This window comes from Mauremys reevesii, linkage group 9 (genome assembly GCF_016161935.1).
Source record: "Mauremys reevesii isolate NIE-2019 linkage group 9, ASM1616193v1, whole genome shotgun sequence".
Taxonomy (NCBI): Eukaryota; Metazoa; Chordata; order Testudines; family Geoemydidae; genus Mauremys; species Mauremys reevesii.
Genome location: NC_052631.1, coordinates 8,738,847 through 8,763,584, shown reverse-complemented (window position 1 = coordinate 8,763,584; position 24,738 = coordinate 8,738,847). Strand labels below are relative to the sequence as shown.

The 24,738-nt window shown below is 49.3% G+C and overlaps 1 protein-coding gene across 1 annotated transcript in view; it reads right to left on the bottom strand.

The window, feature by feature from the left end:
• Positions 1 to 24,738, bottom strand: part of MCF2L2 (MCF.2 cell line derived transforming sequence-like 2) — a 293,975-nt gene that overhangs the window by 179,610 nt on the left and 89,627 nt on the right. Inside the window, exons 4-7 of the mRNA XM_039488965.1 lie at positions 22,834 to 22,948; positions 12,063 to 12,153; positions 10,003 to 10,122; positions 475 to 591 (exon numbers count right to left, since the gene is read on the bottom strand). Of these exons, the coding sequence (XP_039344899.1) occupies positions 475 to 591; positions 10,003 to 10,122; positions 12,063 to 12,153; positions 22,834 to 22,948 (443 nt within the window). The remainder of the gene's footprint in view (positions 1 to 474; positions 592 to 10,002; positions 10,123 to 12,062; positions 12,154 to 22,833; positions 22,949 to 24,738) is intronic.

Genomic DNA, 24,738 nt, shown 5'->3' with positions numbered 1-24,738 from the left:
TTTATTCAGAATTTTTAATTTTTTGGCACAGAATTCCCCCAGGAGCAAAAATAAAATCCAGTGGCTTCAGTGTTTTTTTCCCCTCACAAAACACAGGAATATTTGATTCTCGTTAAAGTGAGATTCTTAGGCTCTGATTCAGGAAGTCACTTAAGTACATGCTTAAAGCTAACCACGTGATGAAGTCTCATTGCTTTGCTGCATAGAGATGCTGTGTTGAATTGGGGTCCTACTACAGAGAAGCATTTAGATGTAAGCTTCACATACCAGTCTTGCTAAGCCCCTACAATATTTTGAAGGGTCTTTTCTCCCGCCATTATGTAGTGGATTTGGGTGAGTAGATTCCATTAAGCTCTAATAAAAGTCACAGGCCTAACTTTAACTGGAGAATCATCTTTTAATATTTAAGTTTAAATCATTGCCTGAAGACTTCAGGATGCAGAATTGAATGAATATAAAAGACACAATACTCACAGTTCGATGGTGTATCCATTGACTGTGGCCATACTCCAGGGTTCCCCCTAACTCTCGGGTTAGCTGACTTTTGTCAATATAGCCATGTAGATCAGAAACAGAATTTAACATGATGATCTGCAATGATGAATCCAAACACAGTGTATTAATTGAGAGAGATAACACTGCACTTTAGATCCTTCCTCCTAGGTTCCCTATTCACCTTATATGTGTATGGCCAAATTCCATGCTGACTTAGACCCTGGGCATTTCCAACAAAGCCAATAATTCGTCATTATTTATAATATATATCTGCACTTTCATCAGAGCACCTCTGTGATATATAGATAAATATACTTGGTCCTGCTAGTGAAGGCAGGGGGCTGGACTCGATGACCTTTCAGGGTCCCTTCCAGTTCTATGAGATATAAAGGGCCAGGGGGGGCAAGAGGGGGAGGGCCCCAGAGCCAGGGCCCCAGGCCCGCCCCCCCGGGGCCCCCGTTTCGGGGGCCCGGGCTTCGGGGTTGAGCTCCGCGCGCGGCGGCGGAGGGAGACCACGGAGCCCGGGACGCGGACGGACGCGAGGCATGACCGCGCGAGGGGCGCCGCCGCCGGGCGGCCCCGCTGGAGGCCGGCATGCAGGACGGCAGGGCAGCTGGACCGCACGACACGCGCCGCCGCCAGTCACCTGCCCTCCCCCGGGCCGCCCCGGCGCCGCTGCCGCGAGAGAAGCCCAGAAATGCGCCCCAGGCCAGGCGCGCTGGAGTCTGAGAGGCGCCCCTGGGGCGGCCCCCCCGCCCGCGAACCCGGCCCCCGGAATTCTCTGGGCGGCCCTGTATAAATATATATATAAATTTACACCACTGTAACTCCACTGAGTTCAGTGAAGTTACTCCTCATATACCCTGGTGTCATGAGTCCTGATTCCTGCTCTAACCCTTAGATGAGCTGCCTTCCCAGCACACCTTAAAAACTAGAACTGCATGATGAAAGAAAGGCAGATTTGTATTAAGTTTCAGATTCATGGATTTCATAGACTCTGTGGCCAGAAGGGATCACTGTGATCACCTCCAGTAAAACACAGCCCATAGAACTTCCCACAGCATATCTTTAAGAACATCAACCCTAATTTTCTGCCACAATCACACGCAAGCAGCTATGCAAACAACACTCATTTAAATGTACAGTGTTGTTTTCTTAGCAGCTGGAATGCACAATGACTTGAGCAGCAACGGGGAGGTGATGGGTAAGCACCATTAGAAATCTGAAATACCAGATTTTGATTAAATACATGAAACATCCTTGTTTGCTGCATCATTCAATGTAATAATATAATCTAGCTTTTCTGTAGCTCTTTTCCTCTTTGGCTGGATTTGCCTCAAACACCCCACCCTGCTAGCAAATGTTGATCCTTTTGGGGAAAGTTAAGGGGATTCTGCAAACATTCTGTGCTAGTGGGTTGTTATTCCACCTGGAGAAAAGGGAGATGGGAGTGGGTGTCCGAGGATAGAGGATAGGTGGTATGGGCTGAGCAGCTCTGCAGGAGGAATTTCAGGAGCAGCCAAGCCTATGGAGAAGGGTTGAGTTGCTCTTGTTTAACTGATGGTTGTTTACTTTGTTAATAGAAGCCAGACACTGGGACGAAGGCAAACATGAACTTTGCACTGGGTGTGGGCTGAGTTTATACAGGAGGTTGAGAAAGAGAGTTTACTTTGCCTTAGCCAATAAAGCATAATCAGCCACAGATAAGAAATACATTAAAATGCAAATGAAGGCTAATCAGTAGAGGGAAGCTTTGGCATGGAGAGAAGCACTTAAGAAAGGTACCAGATTAAGGGCCCTGGAAACTGAAGTCCTCCACCTACATTTCTCCTCGCGTCCCTGTCCCAACGTGCTGCGACATGGACAGAGCATCTGGGCAGAGAGTAACTCAGTCCTCCTTCCCATTTGATTCTTGGCTTCTCTGCTAATGTTGCTAACAGGACTCAAGGCCACTAGGAACTCAAATAAGACCCCTCTGGTTGTAGGTCTACAAACTGCCAGCAGCTGGAAAAGTCAGCCAGTCGCTATGGTACCAGCCTGGTCCAGATTCAGACCAGAGATTCCATAAAAATCTCTGAAAACCTCCATAACCCATTTCTAATCCTGTGAACCAACCAGGCCCCTGGCAATCCTTTATTTGACACTTTTAAGCCTATTAGTAGTTATGCCCGTAAAACCCTCAGATGATGGATAATGTCATGTGGGTAAACCAATTAGAATGGACTCATTCGGCAAATCCTCAGTCGTTCATTTAGGCACAGTGTTTATTTCAGGCCGGTGGACCTGACCACTTGGAGCAGAAGAGGAACTGGAACGTCAAAGGCCATTTTTATTGCTACAGGTATAAATGTCCCTTTCAGAAATTGATATATTAGACTCCTATAGCACCTTCCACCTAAGGATCTGAAAGCAGGTTACAAACATTAATGGATCTGCACCATGCCCTTATGAGGTAGGTAGCTAGCTAGTAGGTATCATTATTACCCCTGTTTTACAGAGAGGTTAAGTGGCTGATTTTCAGGCATCCTGATTGCCCAGAATTCCATCTGAAGTCAATGGGAGATGCTCAGCGTCGCTGAAAGTCATGTCCTAAATGACTCACATTTTAAAGAACTGGGAATGGAACCCAAGTCTCCCGCCTCCCAGCCCTCTGTGTTAACAAAGGAAGTATGACATAGGGATTAAGAGCACAGGACTGAGAAATGGGAGTTTTGATTTTATCCCTGCCACTGATCTTCTGCGTGAACTTGGACAAGTCACTTAACCCTTCTGTGTCACTGTTTCCCAAGCTATACAGTGGAGATAACAGCAGCATGCTCAGGGCATGATTCAGAAATTGACTCGCTGTGGATGGACGCTTGCACCTGTGTGGAGATAAATGTAGGATCATGGCCTCTGGTACTCTATTAGCTAGCACTTTATACATCCAATAGGTTAGATTAGATGCTTCAAACAGGTTGTAAGTTTAATTCACCAATCTTTGAGTGCTCTGAGATCCTCAGGCTCTCTGACTCTGAACTCAAGGATCCTGCCATAGTCAACTCTGTGCATAGTATGATGTCATCGGATGTTTCATCCACCCAAATAAAACACATTCAAAAGAGTAAAGTCAAAAAAAAAGCTATGTTCGTCCAGAACCTGCTTTGTGATGTTGCAAATTGGGAGGCCCACAGAGACTAGCTCAAGTATCAGGGGGGAGCCGTGTTAGTCTGTAACCACAAAAACAACAAGGAGTCCGGTGGTACCTTAAAGACTAACAGATTTATTTGGGCATAAGCTTTCGTGGGTAAAAAAAACCTCACTTCTGAGGTTGCATCTGAAGAAGTGGGTTTTTTACCCACGAAAAGCTTATGCCCAAATAAATCTGTTAGTCTTTAAGGTGCCACCAGACTCCTCGTTGTTTTTAGAGACTAACTCAGTTTGGATTAGCATCAGCCTGGAGCGTGAAGATGGGGGGCTGATTGGGAACTGTAAGTCACTTAAGAAACCTCAGTCTGAACGGCTTTGCCGCTGACTTGGTGACAGTGTTCTGCTGCTCCAGTCTTCTACGGACATCACCATGGAACACTGGCATGTGGGAAGGGTTTTGCCTGATCCACTTGGCACACTGGGAAAACAGCAAAGCGGTTAACGTAGCCAGGCAGAGGGCCAGCCCAGAGCCAGGTAAATCATGCAGCAGTGGGTCCTTGAAACTACAAGAGCAGGAGCGGGAGCCATCCAGCATGTTAGGGACCCGGCCCTGTAATGCTCAAAACACCCCCAATTCCCATTGTCTTCAAGCAAACAGAATGAAGAGGCCACCGTGGCTGGTGTTGAGGAGGCAGGACCGGAGGAGGGTGCAGTCGCTTAGGTTAGAGATTATGAGGGCCTGGATAAATTGTTTAACAATGAAGATGGGGCAGGAGGGGGCATATTTTTGAGGCAAAACCCATCAGTTTTCAGTGCTGGGGTCTATGTGAGCGGAGACAAACTACACCGAGGTTGCAAAGCTGGGGAAGTGGGAAGTTCGCAGAATTGTCAACTGCATGGACCTAAAATCAGTCTCTCCTAATGGACTGAGTATGCTGTAAAGGCAACTTCACTTTAGTCAGCTTCAGTATTCAGCAGCCAGAACGAAGGCTCATTTAGCTGCACCTCCTCTCATGGAAGATCCTGGAGCTACTTCCTGAATTCAGCTCAGTGTCCTGAACTGGTTCTGCTCAGATAAACCCAGGCATAATCCAGTATTGCTACATTATGCATAGGAAACAAGCCATGGTTCCCACCCAGCCAAATACTGGTTTAACTGGGCACACCTATTTTATTAACCATATTTACATACTGTATCTTGTATCAACCCTACTTTTCCTTTTCATGTTTGCCGCATATTTTGTTTCAGCCTCTATAGTCTAGCCCTAACTCAGCTGCCTCTCTGCAGAGGAAATGCACCACCTACGAGCTGCATGATGAAACTACTGTTGCCAGCCCAATGTCTTTCTTTAATTTATACAAATCTCCAAACTGTTGAAAGGCGAAGGGACAACTAATGTGATCTGGTGGATAGGGCAACTGGGTTCTTTTCCTGGATCTGACACTGATTCACTGGGCAATCGCAAGCAAGACACCTGGGAGGAAATTGTTTAAAATAGTCTCCACTAATTTTGGGTGCCCAACCTGAGACACCTTGATCCTCATTTTCAAAGATGACGGACACACGTAGCTCCCCCAGACTTCAGCCTGAGCCACGGGTGCTCAGCACTTCTGAAAATCAGGCCCCCCGGTGTCTGAAGCTGGGTACCCAAATATGGAGGAATCTAAAATCTATGAAAGTTTTAGAAACCGTAGGCCATAACTGCTCTATGCCTCAGTTTCTCCATCTGTAAACCAGCTGCATCATCCTTCTATGATGATACAAATAATAATGAATAACTCAGTGCCCCATCCTGTGAGCACCCTCAACTCCCAGACATCAAAGTTCTTGACTCTGATTTCAACCACCCCCCAGCATTTGGAGCTGGAATCTTTATTTTTCTCTTAAAAGATTCAATGAGTATGAAGGAGGCTGAACTGTTAGGAAATTTAATTCTGTAGCAAACCTGTCCCTGTCAGGGAAGCGACATCTGATGCAGCAGCTGCTGTGGAAATATCTTGCCGCTAACTGAGGACAGGAGCATGCCTTTTTATAAGCAGCATTCTGTCACTCTTGCACGGTGTGATGGGAATATTTTTCATCTTTAATTTGACAATGGAATAAACGGTGGGTATTTGTATTGGTTTTAGGACTATTATTCCCCAACACAAACCTGCACCGCTGCCATCAATGGGAGAAGGACCAGGCCCAAATATTTCAATGAAAACGGAGGCTCTAAGCCGCTGTCCACGTTGGAGTGGAGATGAGGGAAGCTTGCCCGCTAGACGTCATTCCCATAGGCCTTGTGATTGGCTGAGGTAGGCACCAGGTACCCACGCACACAGAGGGAATGCAGCACCCAGCACTCCATCCAGTTACAGGATGCAGTGTGCGCTCTCTCGGTGCGAGCCCAGATCCGTTGGTCCGGACGGAGCCACTTTCCATCGACCAAGTCCCATTTAGGAATCCTGGGACAGCGCTGGGGCTAGACTCCACCAGTCCTCATGTACCAAAAAGATTGTGCCTACAGTAACCCACTGGTGAGTATATGTTTACAAGTTCCCTTCCTCTGTGCCCAATCTGTGGAGGATCTGAGTCGGTTACAGCCACTGTTACAAAGTCTCGGCTCATAAACTCAAGCTGTAGCAACTGTTGGTGTTAGCTCTGGAGGTCCTCGATTCAGTCCCCAGTGTGGTGGCCAGGATGGTAGTGGTCACACTTGCCCCTGAGCTACAAAGAGGAACCAAGACTATTTGTGCTGTCTACCCCCACCCCCGTGCACATCTCTATACAGGGCATGGCCCAGCCCAGCCCACAATGAACACATAAGAAAGGCTACGATTTAGTCACAGAGGTCACGGAATCTGTGACTTCCAGAGACCTCCGGGACTTCCAGGGGCAGCTCTAGCTTTTTTGCCACCCCAAGCACGGCAGGCAGGCTGCCTTTGGCGGCGCGCCTGCAGGAGGTCCGCCGGTCCTGCGGCTTTGGCGTACCCGCCACCGAATTGCCACTGAATCCGCAGGACTAGCGGACCTCCCACAGGCAAGCCACCGAATCCGCGGGACCAGGGACCTCCCGCAGGCAAGCCGCCGAAGGCAGCCTGACTGCCGCCCTCATGGCAACCGGCAGGGCGCCCCCCGCGGCTTGCCGGCCCAGGCACGTGCTTGGAACGCTGGTTCCTGGAGCGGGAGCTGCAGGGTTCCGCAGCCTCCCGCAGCACCAGGGAGCTGTGACGTACTCCCGCCACGTAAGGCACTGGTGCCCCCAGCTCCCAGCCACCGCAGGTGAGATACCCCAGGGTTCCTGGCCCCTGCCAGTGGCATGGTGGACCCCTGCAGCTCCCCACCCACTGGCAGCAGCATGGGGGACCCCCACAGTTCCCTGCCCGTTGCCGGCAGGGGATCCTCGCAGCTCCCCACCCATCGCTAGCGGTGGCAGAGGATCCCTGCTGCCAGCAGCAGGGGGATTTCCGCAGCACCCTGACCGCTGCTGCGTGTCCCAGAGGGATTTCCGCAGCTCTCCAGACAACTATGGGAGGCAGGGGACCATGCAGCTCCCAGTCACAGCTGGTGGGGAGGGAGAAGTAGGGGGGCCTGGAAGCTCCCAGCCACTGGGCATCTGCCCAGCCCCTTCCCATTTTATCATGGATGTTTTTAGTAAAAGTCAGGGACAGGTCACAGGTGTCTGTGAATTTTTCTTTATTGCCCGTGACCTGTCCGTGGCTTTTACTAAAAATACCTGTGACAAAATCTTAGCCTTAACCGGTCTGCTCCTGCTCGTAATGAGGTCAGTGGACGTTTGCCACCATGCAACCAGGCCCAAACACTGAGCTATCAACCAGACCTAGCGAGGTGGGTTCTTTTGCCAATCAATTTAAACCAAAAGTCCCGTGTAAAAACAGTGAAATAAAATCATGATGAAAGCTCCCTGTAAAATCATTATTACTTACTTAGTGGGTTCAACAGTGTACAGAATATGAATGAAAACAATATGAAATAATAATAATAACTATTATACATTTTTATTTGTAAGAGACCCCATATCCAAAGGCAAATACACAATTAGGAACAGATCTGAAAGAAGCTTAGTCAATACGGCTTAATACGTAAACCCCGGAGCTGGCACAGAATTGTCTACGTGCATCACATTGTATTACACTCTACCCCTAATGCAATGAAGGAAATGAACAAACGTGCCTTGGGTGGTGGGGAGGGTTGGGGGCAGAAGAGTCATTCTGAACAGACAGACTGGCATGCAGACACACAACAGGGGCTCTGACAAATCGTTAGTGGATGAGAGGGCCTATGGGAAAGTACTGACTACCGGGGAAATATAATAACCCGTTGTGACTGGCTGCAGCTGGCCTTAAAGGAGAGCCCCACGCTCTGATTACACCCCGTCCCAGGAAACAGCAATGTGTGAGGAAAGGAGCAATAAAGGTTGGTCCTCCAGGCCTGCCTAGAGAGGACTCACTGAAGCAGCCATCTCAGAAACTACACAAACGGGGTCGTCCGTGGGCTAGTGACAGCCAATCAGTGCCCAGCCAGCTCCGATGAAAGAAGCTGCAGGGCCATAGATAGCAGGACAGTCCCTGGCTGGGACCAGAGGAGCAGGGAAGGATGCTCCTCTCCAGCCAAAGGAGCCTGGGGATTAGCCGGGGTTATCTCTGGCTACACTTGCATAGCTGGGTTTGCAGGTAGAGAGGGAGCTGGGAACCGGGACCCTGAGCTAAGAGTGAAGGACAAAGGGGCCAGGTGCGAAGAAGCCCAGGGAAGTAGAAGCAATGAACTGAATTGAGCAGCATGTAGCTGCTGGGTATAGGGTCCCTGAGTTGGAACCCAGAGTAGTGGGCAGGCTCGGGTTCCCGCACCAGCAAAGTGGCATAAACCCAAAGAAGTGTGGGAGGGGGAGAGAACAGGCCCAACCCACACCCTGAGAAAGGGACACGGCTCATTTGGAAGCCCGAGCAAAGGCCTGAATTTCAAGGGCACACGGCCAGGGCTGAAGACCCTGGGGTGGGCAGAGAGACTGTGGCTGAACTAGTTGCTACCCCAAAAGGAGCTCATTTGACTCCGTGACCTGGCCAGAAGGCTAAGCCACTGGAAGGCGCCAAACAAGGTTGACAACCTACAGGGGGCACCAGGAGTGGGAAACAGTCTGCAGTGCTGCATGCAGCCACAAGGAGGCACCCAAGAGGTGAGTGTCCCCCTGGACACCCTTCTAGGAAAAAAAACCCCAAAACAACTATTCTACAGTATTCACCCAGTATCTGGACCATTTTTGTAGTATTTGCTTTTATAAAGGAGCCCTTGTAAAATAGTACAAGAGTATTTATCAGGGCAGGAGATTTTATAGGGGTTTTATGGTGATGGACTGCTTTGCTGATGGCGGCATCAATATCTTTTACCTGCCTTAATATAAAAGGTCACTGGCATTTATGACTTAATGGCAACAAGACTGAAAGCCTGGGTCTGCTCTGAAAAGTGATTCCATAACAATGATATTGTGGGCTTCCAGGCTGATTCATTATCAAGGATTTCTGTACCAAATGTTCTCCATTTACAAGCTCAAAGACAACAATTTGTTGTAGCTGGCAGATCTGCACTGGGATCTAAGAGTCAAGTTGGTTTCTTTCCTTCTCATACATCGTGACCTGTAACAAAGGTTCTACAGGTCAAATCAGGCTCTGCGTGACACATTTGCAATCCCACTGTCTTCAGTTGGTTTGCCCAAGTATAATCTACTGGAATGTACACAGATCTGTGGGTGATCCATGAGATGGAACACAACCCATCTTACTCCCTCTCAGCTGCATTAGCTCTGCAGAACTAAAAATTAATTCTCATCACTCAAGTGAGATGACTCTGAATTCACTCTGGGAGCAGCTCCATTAAGGAAGAAGGTGTTAATTCTACACAGTTTCACATTTCAGAGCAAGACTGAACTTTGATGTGAAGTCATGTTCATTTATCATCTTATGGCAGCTCCCATGGCGTCTCATGGTTAACCCATCAGTATTATTGTGACTGACAGTAGCAGAATCAATAAACACTATTTAAACAAACCAGTGCAAAGGTTACAACTCATTTACCCTCCCTCTCCCCAATATGTGAATCTATCCCTGACACAAAAAAGAGAACAAAGAAAACATTTGATCAAGACAATGGGGTTAATTTGAAAATCCCCCTGCCCCCATCATGGCTTGTTTGATCTTGTCTGAGTTTCTTCTGGGGCTTTTAATAATTGACCTACGCCCAGGCCTGCTTGTTGGTGTGTGGAGCCCTGATTGCCGGTGCAATTAAACTGCAACAACGGGGTTAAAAGAGAAGTTGGCTGACACTCAGCAACAGAAGACACAGAAACACAGAGAAGACGGGGACAAAAAGTGCATGCTTACCGGTACCTTCATTTTAAAGTCGTCTCGATAGAGTTTAATGCCGATATCAGCGATTGTCCTGTGAATAAAGCGGGAGGGCCGCAGGACAAAGACCAGCTGCAGGTTCCCCGGGAAAGCTCCCTAGAAAGATCATGCAAATGTTACAGGGCGTAGCAATTAAACCTCAGGCCCACAAAGGAGCCAGCGCCATTTTGGATACCTTCTGCCTCAGAAATTCCTCAGGAAGCAAGCAAAGGTGCAGGGGGTGATGTGATGACTCTGGAGCTGCCCAGACTGCATGGCTGTCATCTGTTCCGCCCACCATGCTCCTGACTCCCACTGGCTTCAGTGGGCTTTGGCTCAAGCAGCACAACTAGATATTACCAAATGGGTAGATAGCGGGGACACAACTCAGAACCTTCTGCATCAAAGAACACAGTTGGGCCGAGTGGATGCTGTTTGCAGTGGATGCAGTGCAAAGGAGGTCAGACTAGATGATCATAATGGTCCCTTCTGACCTTAAGTCTATGAGACATTTGCAGGCCACTTGAACTAAAGGAGAATCTCCCTTAAGCTACTATAGTATCAGGGCGTCTCTCCTCGTCAGGCTGCAGCCACTAGAGGGCGACATAGTTGCATGCATTTGAGCAAGGCGGGTATTCCATCTAGTACCGCAGTGGTTCTCCATCTTTCTGGGATTAGGGCCCATTTGCAAACCTAGATGGCCTGTTGCAACCCAGTAAATAGCTTTAGTACCAAAAAATCTGGCATACTAAATATTTCGTCCCCACAATACATAACACACACTAATGTAATAAGTACATGGTGTGTACTATAGCGGCTGCTCCTGTCCTGCTGAGCTTGACTCCTTGCTCCGGAACTAGTGACCTCCGGGGTCCCAGCCTGCCTGACCGGGGGCTAGCTAGGCCAAATCTGTGTGAGTCACATAATGCCTTGGCCACTCACTTGACCCCCCCACACCCTTCTCCTCATGACTGAGGAGCAGCTGGCCCAAACCTCTGCCACCGTGTGCACCAGGCTGCAATGCCCAGAGCAGAGCCAAGCCCAGCCACCCCTCAGGACTGGCACCACTGCTGTGGGGTAAGTATGGGCAGGCTCTGCAAATCCTTCCCAGGGTCTCTGGACCTCATCTCCCCCCCAGAGCCTCCCACCCCTCAGGGACAGACCTGACCTACACCCAGGCTTCCCATTCAACCCTCTGATACATTCTGGTGACCCAGCTTTGACCCACGGGTTGAGAAACCCTGCAGTATAGGCGGCGGGTGACATATGCACATTAAAAGACCAGATCTACCCTTCAGATCTTGGAAAGGTTTTATGTACCCCCCAGGGTTTGTTCAGATAGGCCCACAACACCTTCCCCAGACATGTGGCCATGTTCACAACCACCAGCCTGTGACACTGGTCTGTGTCACATGGTCCTCCGGGGACCATGGGGGCAGCTGAACAGAGCAAGGAATGGAAAAAAATCTGTTAGAGATTCTGCATCCCCAGGAATTAACTTAAATCAAACTCAGACACCCAGATAGTCTAAACTCTAATTCTAATTCTATAGAAGTTAGAATTAAGTATTGCACATAAAGCATACAGTGTATGTTATATAAAATACATATATTCATCTGCTGCTCGTCAGTGCTAACAACCACTTTCTTAAATCTGACTCTCTCCAGTGAAAGCAAGAAGCAGCATTAAAGAGTTTCTATCAGATCTGCTGTCAAGAAAACATGAGCCTTTAATGACGTCTCCAGTGGGCCCCCTATCTGTTACCTCGTTCATCTTGAGCAGCCCACTTTAAATCATTACAATTTGTCACACAGTCACCCCAGCGAATGCCCTCGCATTCTAATTTAGCAGGACACAAGGCGGTCGCATTCATTATTACAGGCTAAACCGTCTCTGCCGGTTAACATGCGAGTTTGGCACAGATCTCCAGGGTGGAGAAGGTGCTGCAGGAACAGCTAAAAAGGAGTGCAGGAGATCGTTCACTGTGCTGAAGGGGCAGCGGAGAGTTCTAATTTCTGGAAGGCAAATGGCAGTAAACACAAACGCCGGGCACTTACTGCTATCCGTGTCAGGGATGCCTTTACCGCACTCCATTTGTCCCGTCGTCGGTCTATAACGATGATGAATCCAATGCTGGCAGCCTCCAGACTGCAAAATAGATGAAAGAGGGATGCTGGGTTACACGGAGGTGGACCAGTTCTGAGTAACTGTGCTGCAGCACAACCCAGCCTCCTCCGTGTCATAGTCCAAGCCCATGATTAAAATGCAGTGTACCGTCGAGAGCGTGAATAACTGGCACTGATCCGTGCGTGCAGGCAAGCCAGCAAATTTCCTCCTTCCAGCACCAGGTTAGCAGCCTCCACAAAACATGAATATTTTATCCATTGTATCTCTTGGCTGCCTTGCTACTGGCTGCCAAAATTCTGTGATGTGAACAGTTTAGGATCACATATGGCTTTGTACTGGGCCTGAAGCGGAAGTACAGATCTTCCTTGCTTTGCAAAATAATTCACGTTATTAGATACCCATCCTCACACCTAGGCAATTTGCTTCATTCTCCTACGATGCTGATGACGGACAAGTGCACTTATCTCTCACAAGGAGTGAAATTTACCTTTCCCCCCCACAGGATGCCCAAATAATTAGGGACAAAGCGGGAATCAAGGAGACTGGAGTCTCACACCCACCCAACTCACAGGCAGGCCGTGGGGCTGCAAGCCACTCAGTGGATGTTACGTCAGCATACAGGCTAGAATTGTGGCTACAGACCCTCCAGGCGGGTTCTGAGCTACCAAATGTGTGGAATTGCAGATCTGCCTATTCAGGGCCAGCACGGAGCCCCCCTCTGTGAGGTGCAGGCACGCCCAGTATTCCTGGGGGGCTGCTACTCTCACCCTGCCGGCCAAGAGAGCTCAGGGGCTCCTTGAGCAGCATGGAGACTTTTCAGTGGGTGAGCGAGTTTCCCCTGCAGTGCATAGGCAGCACCTCCCCCCATTGTCACAAACCAAGAGTCTTACCGCAGAATCACGACAGATCTGGGGCGCAAACCAGACAAACAAACAAGGCAGCTGCTTACAACTTAGGGCTTGGCTACACTGGAGAGTTGCAGCGCTGGTGGTGGCTTTACAGCGCTGCAACTCACTCGCCGTCCACACTTTGTTATAGGGGGTGGGATCTGAGTTACTACAGAGAATTCTTTCCTGGGTGCTGGCTGGTGAGTCCTGCCCACATGCTCAGGGTTTAACTGATCACCATATTTGGGGTCGGGAAGGAATTTTCCTCCAGGGCAGATTGGTAGAGGCCTTTTCGCCTTCCTTTGCAGCATGGGGCACGGGTCACTTGCTGGAGGATTCTCTGCAGCTTGAGGTCTTCAAACCACAATTTGAGGACTTCAATAACTCAGACATATGTTAGGGGTTTGTTACAGGAGTGGGTGGGTGAGATTCTGTGGCCTGCGTTGTGCAGGAGGTCGGACTGGATGATCATAATGGTCCCTTCTGACCTTGAAGTCTATGAGTTTATGAGTCTATACGATTGAAAAAATTGGGTGTGTTTCGTTTGGAGCAGAGAAGACTGAGAGGGGATATAACAGTTTTCAAGTACATTGGGGATTGGTCCTGCTCTGAGTAGGGGGCCAGACCAGACGACCTCCCGAGGTCCCCTCCAACCCTGACACTCCATGACTCCGTGCTACATAAAAGGAGGACGGAGAAAAACAAAAACAAAAAAACCCACACTTGCAAGGCTCATACAGCGCTGTATCTCCCTGGCTACAGCGCTGGCTGTACTCCACCTCTGCCTGGGGAATAACGACTGCAGCGCTGGTGCTGCAGCGCTGGAGTGCCAGTGTAAACAGTGATTAATCTTACTACACTGTAACTGACCTCCGGAATTTTCCCATAATGCTTTTAACTAAAGAACTCTCTTTGATTTGTTATGATGCCTCTCTTTGTTTTGTTGTGAACTCGGGGCTCCCGGAGCTGCTTATCTAAAAAACAAACACAGCTCTTGTTTGTTGTGAATGAGGCAGGCAGGGGGATGAATGTCCACAGCTAGTGTTTGCTTGAGGAGAGAAACAGCATGGGGGGAAGGGGGGAAAGGAGTCCGTCGGAGCAGCTGCTTATCTGGTCTGCAGGCTATTTGCATTTAAGAGTGAATGAGGGGGTCGGGGAAGTGATCCTAATTTGCAAGGCAGGGAGCTGACAGTGTCGGCTCCAAAAATCCACTCTCTCTCCCCCACGCTCCCTGTCACACTCCACCCCACCCCCCTCTTTTGAAAAGCACATTGCAGCCAATGCTTGAATGCTGGGATAGCTGCCCATAATGCACCACTCCCAACACCGCTGCAAATGCTGCAAATGTGGCCACACTGCAGTGCTGGTAGTTGTCAGTGTGGCCACACTCCAGCGCTTTCCCTACACAGCTGTACGAAGACAGCTGTAACTCCCAGTGCTGCACACCTGCAAGTGTAGCCAAGCCCTAAGTCACTAATGTGCTCCAAGGAATGGCTCAATATTAAAGGCACCGCAGATAAATTTGTCCCCAAGACTGAAATCTTCTCGTCTAGTCCAAGACTGAGCACAGCATGGGAGGCAGAAGTGAAAGCTTCCTCACACCAGCATGCCTCAGTCGTGTCCTGGAGGGATCACGACCTGGCGGAACCACTCATAGGCATGAAAGGGGACATGTGTTGTTAGCGATTTGCGCTAGGCATATGGGAAGAGAAAGAGCTTATTACCCTGCTCCAAAGAACATTTCAGTCAAAGGGCCAAATGCTGCCTGGCCCTCGCACGAGTGCAGGGCTCACCTGATTCCCCCTTGCATGATCCATGGTCTGGAGAGCACAAGGGCTGCTCCCACCCTGCTCTGCTAGCACTGTGTGGCTCTCCCAGGGAATCAGGGAGTGATGGGCAGGAGGCAGGCCACGGGGGCCAGTCTTGTGGGTGGCTTTATGATGAGATCGCCTGACTTACCACCACCCCACCTGCGTCATGTAAGTCACCAAAGAGCAGGGGCGGCTCCAGGCACCAGCACGCCAAGCATGTGGCTGGGGTGGCAAGCCACGGGGGCGCTCTGCCGGTCGCCACGAGGGCGGCAGGCAGGTTGCCTTCGGTGGCATGCCTGCGGAGAGTCCGCTGATCCCACGGCTTCGGTGGACCTCCCGCAGGTGTGCCGCCGAATCCGCAGGACCTCCCGCAGGCAAGCCGCCGAAAGCAGCCTGCCTGCCATGCTTGGGGCGGCAAAATACCTAGAGCCGCCCCTGCCAAAGAGCCATCGGATGGTAACCATTTTGAACCACAACCTATCTAGTGCAGGATGCAAACCCGCAAACTGGAAGCAAAAGTGCCATGCATAGTTATGATGCTGTATAAGTGATCGTCGCTAGGATTAATACTAAGCCCAGGAAGGACCCCTGAGCGACCCCGTCCCCCAGATCAATTGCTTTTATTGCAATCCTCTGATGAGAATTAGGGCATTGAAAGACCAGAAAACTTTTTAAAACATAGAAAGATTTTCTTTTGTCTTTAAATAAGTCAATGAACAGCCTGAAAATCTATTAATGCAGAGGAAAGGCTGTGGCTGTAGCAATTATTGTGGTACCTCCTGCCTCTCACATGCAACAAAAATACTCCCCAGTTGTTTCTTCTCAATAGCTCGCCAAGTCTTTCAAGAAAGTCTCTGGTGTGCATTTGCTTTAGAGCAGAAAAGCAGCACCGCTGACATTTGGTTTGTTGCTAAACTGTTACAGGAAGGGGGTGGAGGGACGACTAACCCCAGATCTGGGCACTGGCACTGTTTGATCTTACCAAACCTTTCAGCCAACTGGGACTAGAAACCCGTGTAACAGTTTGTCAGTCCCGATGCATTTGGGCAAATCATCTATCAACTTCCAGCTGGAACGTTGCATCCAGTCTCTATATACAGGCACCCTGTCAGATCAGATGGAGAGGTGCAAGGATGTGTGGTTTGACTCTGTCTCTCTGCCACAATGACTGATGCTGCTGCACCACAGATGGAATGCCGGGAAATTGGGTTACAGTTCTAACGTCCAGCAAGCTCTTTGGCCCGAGCGTACTGAACGCCTCCACAGCGGAAAGGGAGAGGTTGGAGGTGAGCACATGGGGAGTGATAGGGCCAACAAAAAAGTTTGGAAAGTTATAGTAACTTCAGGTGAGGGACGGTTTTCAGGGCTATGTCTGACACTACGGCAAGAGACGAGGCCCCTTCAGCAGCACTGTTCATAGAACATCCTCATTAGCACAGTTCCTGCTTGAATCAGAAACACTAACACCTGATCTGTGGAAAGGCCTTGTGACATCATTTCAATTACACCTCTACCCTGCTATAACGCGACCCGATATAACACAGGTTCGCATATAGCACAGTAGCAGTGGGGCTCTGGCGGCGCTTTAAAGGGTCCGGGGCTCCAGCTGCTGCGGGGAGCCCAAGGCCCTTTAAATCACTGCTGGAGCCCTGCCGCTGCTACCCCGGGGCTCAGGCAGCGGGGCTCGGGCAGCGCTTTAAAGGGTCCGGAGCTCTGGCTGCTGCGGGGAGACCCGGGCCCTTTAAGTCACTGCCAGAGCCCTGCAGCTGCTACCCCGGGGCTGCAGCAGTGGGACCTGCCGGCGATGTAAAGGGCCATGGGCTCCCGTGGGGAGCCCCGGGGTCTTTAAATCACCACTGCAGCCCTGCCACTGCTACCCTGATATAATGGTGTTTCACTTATAACGCGGTAGGGATTTTTGGCTCCCCACGACCGCATTATATCGGGGTGGTGTATCTCCTTTACGTGTTTAATGCACATTCATTTTTTCCTCTTTTGTTTAGTAGCTTGTAGAGAAGCACTCAGGCCACTGTGGAAAGGAAACAAATCCTCAAATAACTGCTCGATGTAACCAATCTACGTGCTGCACAGAACATATGCAATTACTTACTGATCTTGCACGTACGTAGGGGCCAAAACCCTGATCTTTCAGCTTAGGGAACCACAGCCCTCTGCTGGAACATGTGTAGGGAGAACTTCCTCAGCTTGCTGTAGTAGCTGGTCCTTTATAATTCCTGCCACTCGAGGGCACCCTCGGAGACTCACTGACATGCACAAAGCTAATACCCAGCAGCTGCTGCAAACTGAACAACCTTGAAGTTCTTCTCTTTCATTATAAAGGGGCACTGACAGGGCCGGCTCCAGGCACCAGCCCAGCAGGCAGGTGCTTGGGGCGGCCAACGGAGAGGGGCGGCACGTCCGGCTCTTCGGCGGCAGGTCCCTCACTCCCTCTCGGAGCGAAGGACCTGCCGTCGAATTGCCGCCGAAGACTGAAGCAGCGCCGGTAGAGCTGATCGCGATTGCGGCTTTTTTCTTTTTTTAATGCTGTTTGGGGCGGCAAAAACCCTGGAGCCGGCCCTGGGCACTGAGAAGCCTTTTAGATGATAAAAAAATTTCGTTAACAGTGCTGACCTGGGCTGGATTCAATCCACTGGCCTAGTGATTAAGCTACCTAGAAATTGACCCTTATTGATCCATCCCAGATCCATACAGTAGACCAGCAATGTGGTTTGTTAAAGATAAGCCAATAGTCATTAACAGATATTTTAAATTCTTCTTCTGAAAGCAATACCCAGGCTGAGGCTAATCTGAAAGGCAGACATTTGATGTTTCTGGTGCTAAATGCTGTCAAAACACAATGCTCACCAAAACAACCCGGCAGCCTCAGTAATTCATTCATTTCAAACGCTGACACATGCAGACTCAGTCTTCCAATGAATGGAGCCTAGTTCTTTCTCCATCCGTTTTTTAAATGAAAATTGAAACGAGTAAATACAAGAAGGCTCTTGTGACGTTTAGGTCCCTCTGTTCAGACTGAGGGAGAGGACCAAGGTTGGACACGTGTATGAGGAGGGATTCAAAAGATTGGGACAGCTCAGTTTAGAAAAGAGATGACTCGGGGGAATATGGTAGGGCTTTATAAAATCATGAAAGGTGTGGAGAAAGCAAATAGAACCATAGAAGATTAGGGTTGGAAGACTCCTCAGGAGGTCATATAGTCCAACGCCCTGCTCAAAGCAGGACCAACCCCAACTAAATCATCCCAGCCAGGGCTTTGTCAAGCCAGGCCTTAAAAACCTCTAAGGATGGAGATTCCACCACCTCCCTAGGTAACCCATTCCAGTGCTTCCCCACCCTCCAGTAAGGAAGTGTTATTTACCCCTTCACATAACTCAAGAACCAGGAGTCAATAAAATTAATAGGGAGCAGGTTTAAAACAAGCAAAAGGAAGTACTTCTGCACACACAATACAATTAACCCGTGGAACTCATTCCCATGGGATGTTGTCAAGGCCAAAAGTCGAACTGGTTTCAAGAGAATGGAGCACATCAATGGCTATCAGCCAAGATGGTCAGTGACGCAACTCCATGCTCTGGGTTTTCCTAAACCTTTCCCAGGCTGGGACTGGCCGACAGGGGAGGGATCACTCAGTAATTGCCCTGTTCAGTTCATTCCCCTCCAAAGCATCTGGTACTGACTACTGTCACAAGACAGGATGCTGGGTTAGATGGACTATTATGACCGTCCTTTGTTTACTGGAGCAGCTAAGATAACTAAAATGTTTATTTATGAATAATTATTCAATTAAAACAAAGCCATAACTCGCAATCAGTATAATTTATAATGCATTAGTCCAACCAGTACTGATATGTATAACAGGTCTATTAATAACACACTGAGATTTTGGCATTTAAGTCAATGCAACTTGCATTACTAAAAAATTAAGGATATTCTCCCCTCAAGAAGTACATTTTTAGAGGCCCTTAGAAAAATCTAGCCCTGCAAAGTGCTCTGTATTTTTCTGCCTTGAAAGATGTGCTAAAGCAGCATCCAGGTGGAATGTACCAGGATGTTATTTCAGAGAAATCAAATGGCTCTATCCCAAAGAAACAGAGACAATATATCATTGCCATCAGCATCACAGTCTGTCTTCCCAGTTTAGCTTCACGTAGCCAGCTTGTAATAGCTGTACATCCTTCAGGCACCAATAGCTCTAACCTGACATACAGAGCCAAATTCATATTTGGGGTAACTCCACTGAAACGAGTGATTTATAACAAAATGTTTGAAAAGCGGACGTGTCTTTGTGGAAGTTACCAAAAGGCTGATGTTGGAATAAAACGGTTTACTAAGCAGTCCTGCTTAGACTGACAGAAATGAGACACAAAGCAGATAGCAATGAATGAAACTTGTAATTGCCATATTTCCACAAGAAAGCTCGCAGGTCACACATACTGAATTGTGCTGTTACCGATATAGGAGCTGGTTTGGGAAATTCAGTAAAGGATTTCTATAAAAATGAGCCTAATTGTAACTTACACCCATTAGTTTAAATGAGAACCAGGCCTCCCCGTGTTCTGTTTAGTTAGTGAGTGTAGTGTACATCATTTGCCTCCATGTCCTTTTATCACTGTGTGAGAAGAAACAGGGGTGAAAATGGAGAAGACTGGTAAATTAGCACAATCCAGAAGAGGAAGGAAAGGGGGGAAGTGGGGAAGATTAGAAACCAAATGCTGCAGGGAAAGCAGAGCAGAGTAAAACAGCATGGCGGAAAAATGGAGGCATCATGTGCCTAGCTCAAGGTCATCACAGCAGACCCTTGCAAAGCAGTGACATGTGGTTAACATGGCAGAAGCTACTGACAGGGATGCAGGCTGGTAACCTTGGTTACTACTGATGTCTGAGAAGCCACGAGGGTCTGATAAGAGAGGTAAGGTTTGGATGTCGCTGGGGGTGTGTGTGTGTTAAAATGATACTTGACAAAGGCATGTGGGCCACGGCATGGAGTCAGACATGTGCTGCATAACCTTGCATTTAATCTCGGTGTTCAGGATGATATCACCTGTCATCAGCAAGATGATACAACGATACTTGTATGTCTTATTTGTAGTAAGCCAGGGGCAGATTGAAAGCCTTAACTTAGCCAGGGAAAGAGAGACAGTGTCACCAAACAATATCATTTCAATTTAGTACACACAAACAGAAACCTGTGCAGGGTCTCAGTGGTACTTGGCATAAAGCGAGGAGGGCAGGAAATCAGGAAGAAAATGAAGCAAAACAATAATATTGACATGGGCAGATCATACAGTAAACAGATCCCCACTCTCAAAAAGGTTGTTAAGAAAAGCTCACACTGGACTATCTCTACTCCCCATGTCACAGAAGTGCTCTGGACAGACTGATTCATTAGAGAGATTTGAAGCATACAGTACATGACAGGTAATATCAGACTTCCCTCCAAAGTAAATGAGTACACAGTCAGCCCTGTGAAGCCTGGAGTTCCGCTATCTAGAGACTCCCCATCTCTCTGTGCAATATCCCAACACACAGGAGCAGCAGAGGCACTCCTGCTGACGGTGTGGAGATTTGAACTCTGGTGAGCTCTCGGTTCTAGAAGATGCTTCCTTAAGGGTATGACTACACTGCAAAAAACACACACCCCACGGCAGCAAGTCTCAGAGCCTGAGTCAACTGACTTGGGCTTGTGCTACGGAGCTAAAAATAGCAGTGTAGACTTCACGCTCAGGCTGGAGCCTGGGCTCTGAGACTCAAGACCGGGGGTTTGTTTTTTCTTGTTTTGGGTTTGGTTTTTTGAGCTGTAGACACACCCTAAGAGATGCCAGGTTTGAGGATCCATTAGAAAAGGGGAAATGCTCATCGGTTAGTTTAAGCATTTGGCTGATCTGGGCTGAAAGGGAATTCTGGATATGGACTGAAGGGGTTAAGAAAGGACTTTCAACTGAAGCTCTTTATTCCAGATAGCGGGGTGGGAGGTGGGTGTAACCCATGCCCACTCATTATGGATCTCTGTCCCCTCTAGTGGGGGTGAGGCCATACATAGAGTTTAAAGAGCCTACTACAGCCTTTGCTAGGAAATCTGGGTGTCTCAGCTCAGGGTATAGCATCTGGGCGTAGCATCTCACACTTGAAGTTCCAATTTCACTTCCTACTGCTCACAACCCACCCGGGGCAAGGTATTACGTGTGTGACAATGACTCATGTAAACGTGCCCGAGGCTTGCAAGGTGAGCACATCCTTATAAATAATGACATTGTGCCAACACACACACCCCTTTTGCATGTTCTATACACAGAACACATTACAGAAGTACAGTAATTCACATGAGGATTTAGAACGTCATACAGGATTAGTTATGCCAAGGCCCTGATTGGAAGGAGTCATTCATTTTACTCTGGTGATCACAGATCTTCTCTGCCTGATTAACATGGATCCTGCTAATGAATTCTGCAGGACACGCAGAAATTGACGGCAGTGAAGCGATGACTCATCGGCACGGCACCTCCTGCTGGTCGTCTTGGGAATTAGCTCTTTTTCAGCCTTGGAGCACCCTCTGCTGGCCAGTGTCTCGCCTGCCTCAGGCCCCGTGTCCCTACTGGACCCCAGTGCCCCTTTCCCTTGGGGTTCTGCCCCAGCAGTACCCCCTCACTCTGGGTTTCCCCTCCCAGGGGAACCCGCAACCCTAAACCCACCTCACCTCAGTGGCTGCTGCCAGTTGTCATCTAGTCCCCCCATTCACCGGGGCCGACTGCTGTGTAATGGCCACTCATCATTGGCAAGGGGTTAGGAGCAGCTGCCTCAGCCTATACCCAGCCGGCACCTCGGTAGCCCCAGTACCTTGGCCTGCAGCCTGGGGGTTTACCAGGCCGGAGCTCCCCAGCTCCTCCTGCCCTTCCCCAGCCCTGCTCTGCTTCAGGTACCTTGCTCTCAGGCAGGCAGGCAGCCCTTCCCACTCCAGGGCTAGAGTGGGACTCCCCCAGCTTCTGGCCCACAGCCCTCTTAGCAGGGCCAGCTGGGGCCTGATTGAGCTGGCCACACCTGTGGTCAGCTACTCACTCCGCTGCTCTCACTGCTTTTTCCAGCCGCAACCCTCGTATCAGGGCCAGCTTTTATCTTGGAGTGGGGCAGCCGCCCCACTACACTGACACTGTAAAGGGAGAACCTCCTCCTCTGCCTGGAACGGACACTGATCAATCTTTGTCTTCCGCTCTGTGGCAATGAAGCGTTTGAACCTCTCGACAAGCAGAACGTATTTCTTTTCAAAAATGCACTGTACGCTACCTGGTGGAACCCTATGTAACCTTCCCCACAATCTAATAGCCTGCACCCTCTTCCTGGTCAATTGTTTTCTACCTAGATGTCTCCCTTGACTTTGGGAGCAAAATGAAAGGCAATCTACTGCCAATGCTATAACATTGGCAGCAAGACTGTTCTAGTGTGTACAGCTGCACTATTATAGTATATTGTGTAAAGACCATACTATAGCTCTCTGCTACTCACTCTGGGCTGGGAAGTAGGGAAAGACAGTTGCTGAGGGTGAATTAACAAACTGCAGAGTAGCAAAGCTCTACTGTGCACCAGTCTTGCCCTTGGCAGTTTCCTCCCTTCTGTAATCTTGCCATAAAGCACACATCCAGAGTCTGCTCTGGTTCTTCCTCTGTTGTGCGTGGCTGAGAGGGCAGGGCCGCCTGGGGGAAGCCTGTGCTGTACCTGTTCTGTGTAGGTGAAAGTCACTCGTGTACAGAAGACCAGCTCCAGGCCTATGCACGACTGAAGTGGGACATAAGTCGTGCATAGGGCGTGAGCTGGTCTTTTGCAGAGGGGTGAATTCCACGCTGGCTGACCTGGGTTCTGCATCCTGGTTCTGCAGGGCCACCAGACTGCAACCTCTCGGAAGTTCTAAAACAGTGAACACAAAGTAAAACAGTGACCCACTCAGGAAGTGAAGCTGCAGGGAGACAGCAGGCCTTTGTGATTCGGCTCACCTGGGAATGCTGGTTAAATACGTCACAACGTTCAGAAAATCCTCGTCGGGTATATCGCTGAACCCTGCATACTCTGGGAAAGTTATAATGGGTGCCCCATCCTTCCCTCTGCCTCCTGCAAATAAGAGAAGTTTTCAAGAGGTTAGAAATGTCCCGAGAGCAGAGGATCAGCCAATGCAGCGTGTCATGAAACGGTAGCATGTTCCTCACCGAGAAGCAGTGTGATCCTGTGGATAAGGCTCCAGGACTGGGACACAGGAGACCTGGGGACAGATTCTCAGTTTGTATAAATCAATGTAGCTCCATTATGCCAATTTACACTAACTAAGAATCTGGCCCAGGGGTGCTGTTCCTGGCTCTGCCACTGAATGGTTGTGTGACCTTGGCCAAGTCACTTCACCTCTCTGCCTCTGCTTCAAGTGCTCACTTGTGAAGTTTTCGTGATTCACAGATACAGTCACCAACCAGGACTGCAGGTAAGCTCTTTGGGGCAGAAACCATGTCTCCCTATGTATTTGTGCATAATGGGATGTGGATGCTGAACCTGACTAGGGCATCTGGATGCTAAATATTAAATAATATTTGAATAATAGAATTCCAGGAACAAACCAGGCTTTGGGGCTTTCATTCACAAAAATACTAAAAAAAGAGTGCTTTAAACTAATCAACCAGTTCTGCTTACTGTCTGTCCATCCCTTTATTAACTGCTCAATCATCCAGGCAGAACAGCTACATTTTACACACACACACCTGTACAGGCCCAGGCCTGCCACAGGGACCTCCAGGTCACACTTCATGCCTAGCCCCCATCTCTTGGATCCAAACCCAGGATCCAACCTCCCCCCAAACTTAAGAGAAGTCTGGGTGGAGATCTCAGCTTTGTGGCTCATGCCCATCCCTGGTTTTCCTGTTACATTACTCAGCCCAACGCGGAATTAAGCCACTAATGTAGTAACGTACGTAGCGTAGGATAGTAACTCAGCAATCAGGCTTGTCACTCTTCTGATGGACCTAGCGTCCACTGGGCAAAGCATGAATCCCCAGTTCAGTCCCCAAACCAGGTTTCCGGATTAGCAGCTCTGCAGCTGTGCGGAGGAATAAGGATTTAATCCAAAACCCATTCAAGTTAATGGGATTCTTTCCACTGATCTCCATTGGTGTGGAATAAGAGCTTAAGAGAAAGTATAGACAAACAGGATGGCAATAAGTAAGGGAGTGAAAACGTTCAGGGTTTTTACTGCAAGTGTCCCATCCTGTAATTGCAGCTAAGGGTCTTTGGCGAGTCCCTCCCGCCCATCTCGATAAAATCAGCTGTTTGGTCCTGACTGCAAACCCAGTAAAGGGTTAAACCCTGCAGCACTCCTTCCATCTCCCGAAGGCAACAACGGGAGATCTGCCTAAGCAGGGATTGTGCTCCACATCACTCCTGCAGGAAGGTAAACTCTGTGGCCTTCTCCTTGGGGAGTTTCCAGGGAATTATCCCTTTGGGGGCAGGGCCTGCCAAACCCCACGGGTTCTGTGGAAGAGTCCCCATCATCCTCCCATAGCTCCTGCCCTACAGGCCCCGCTCTCTCCCCAGCTTGGTGGTCTGGTCTAGAGGAGCCGTCTTTAGCTGGGTCCTCCTGCTGCAGCTCGGGGGCAGTCACAGAGGGGAGCTGCAGCCTGGGGTTAATACGCGTCATTGCCACCCAGAAACTGGCATGAGCAACGCAGGGCGGGAAGTTCTTTGCTCTTCCCCATCCTGCCTTGGCGCAGCAGGTTTTATCGAGGGGCTCAGTGCCCCCATGGGCAGCGGGAATCATCGGCTGGGGGAGGCTGTGCCTCTCCAAACTGCCGGGCGTGGCTCCACTCCCAGGACCCCCCTCCTGCTTCCTGCCCGCTCTACATGCAGCAGTGAGGCTCCAG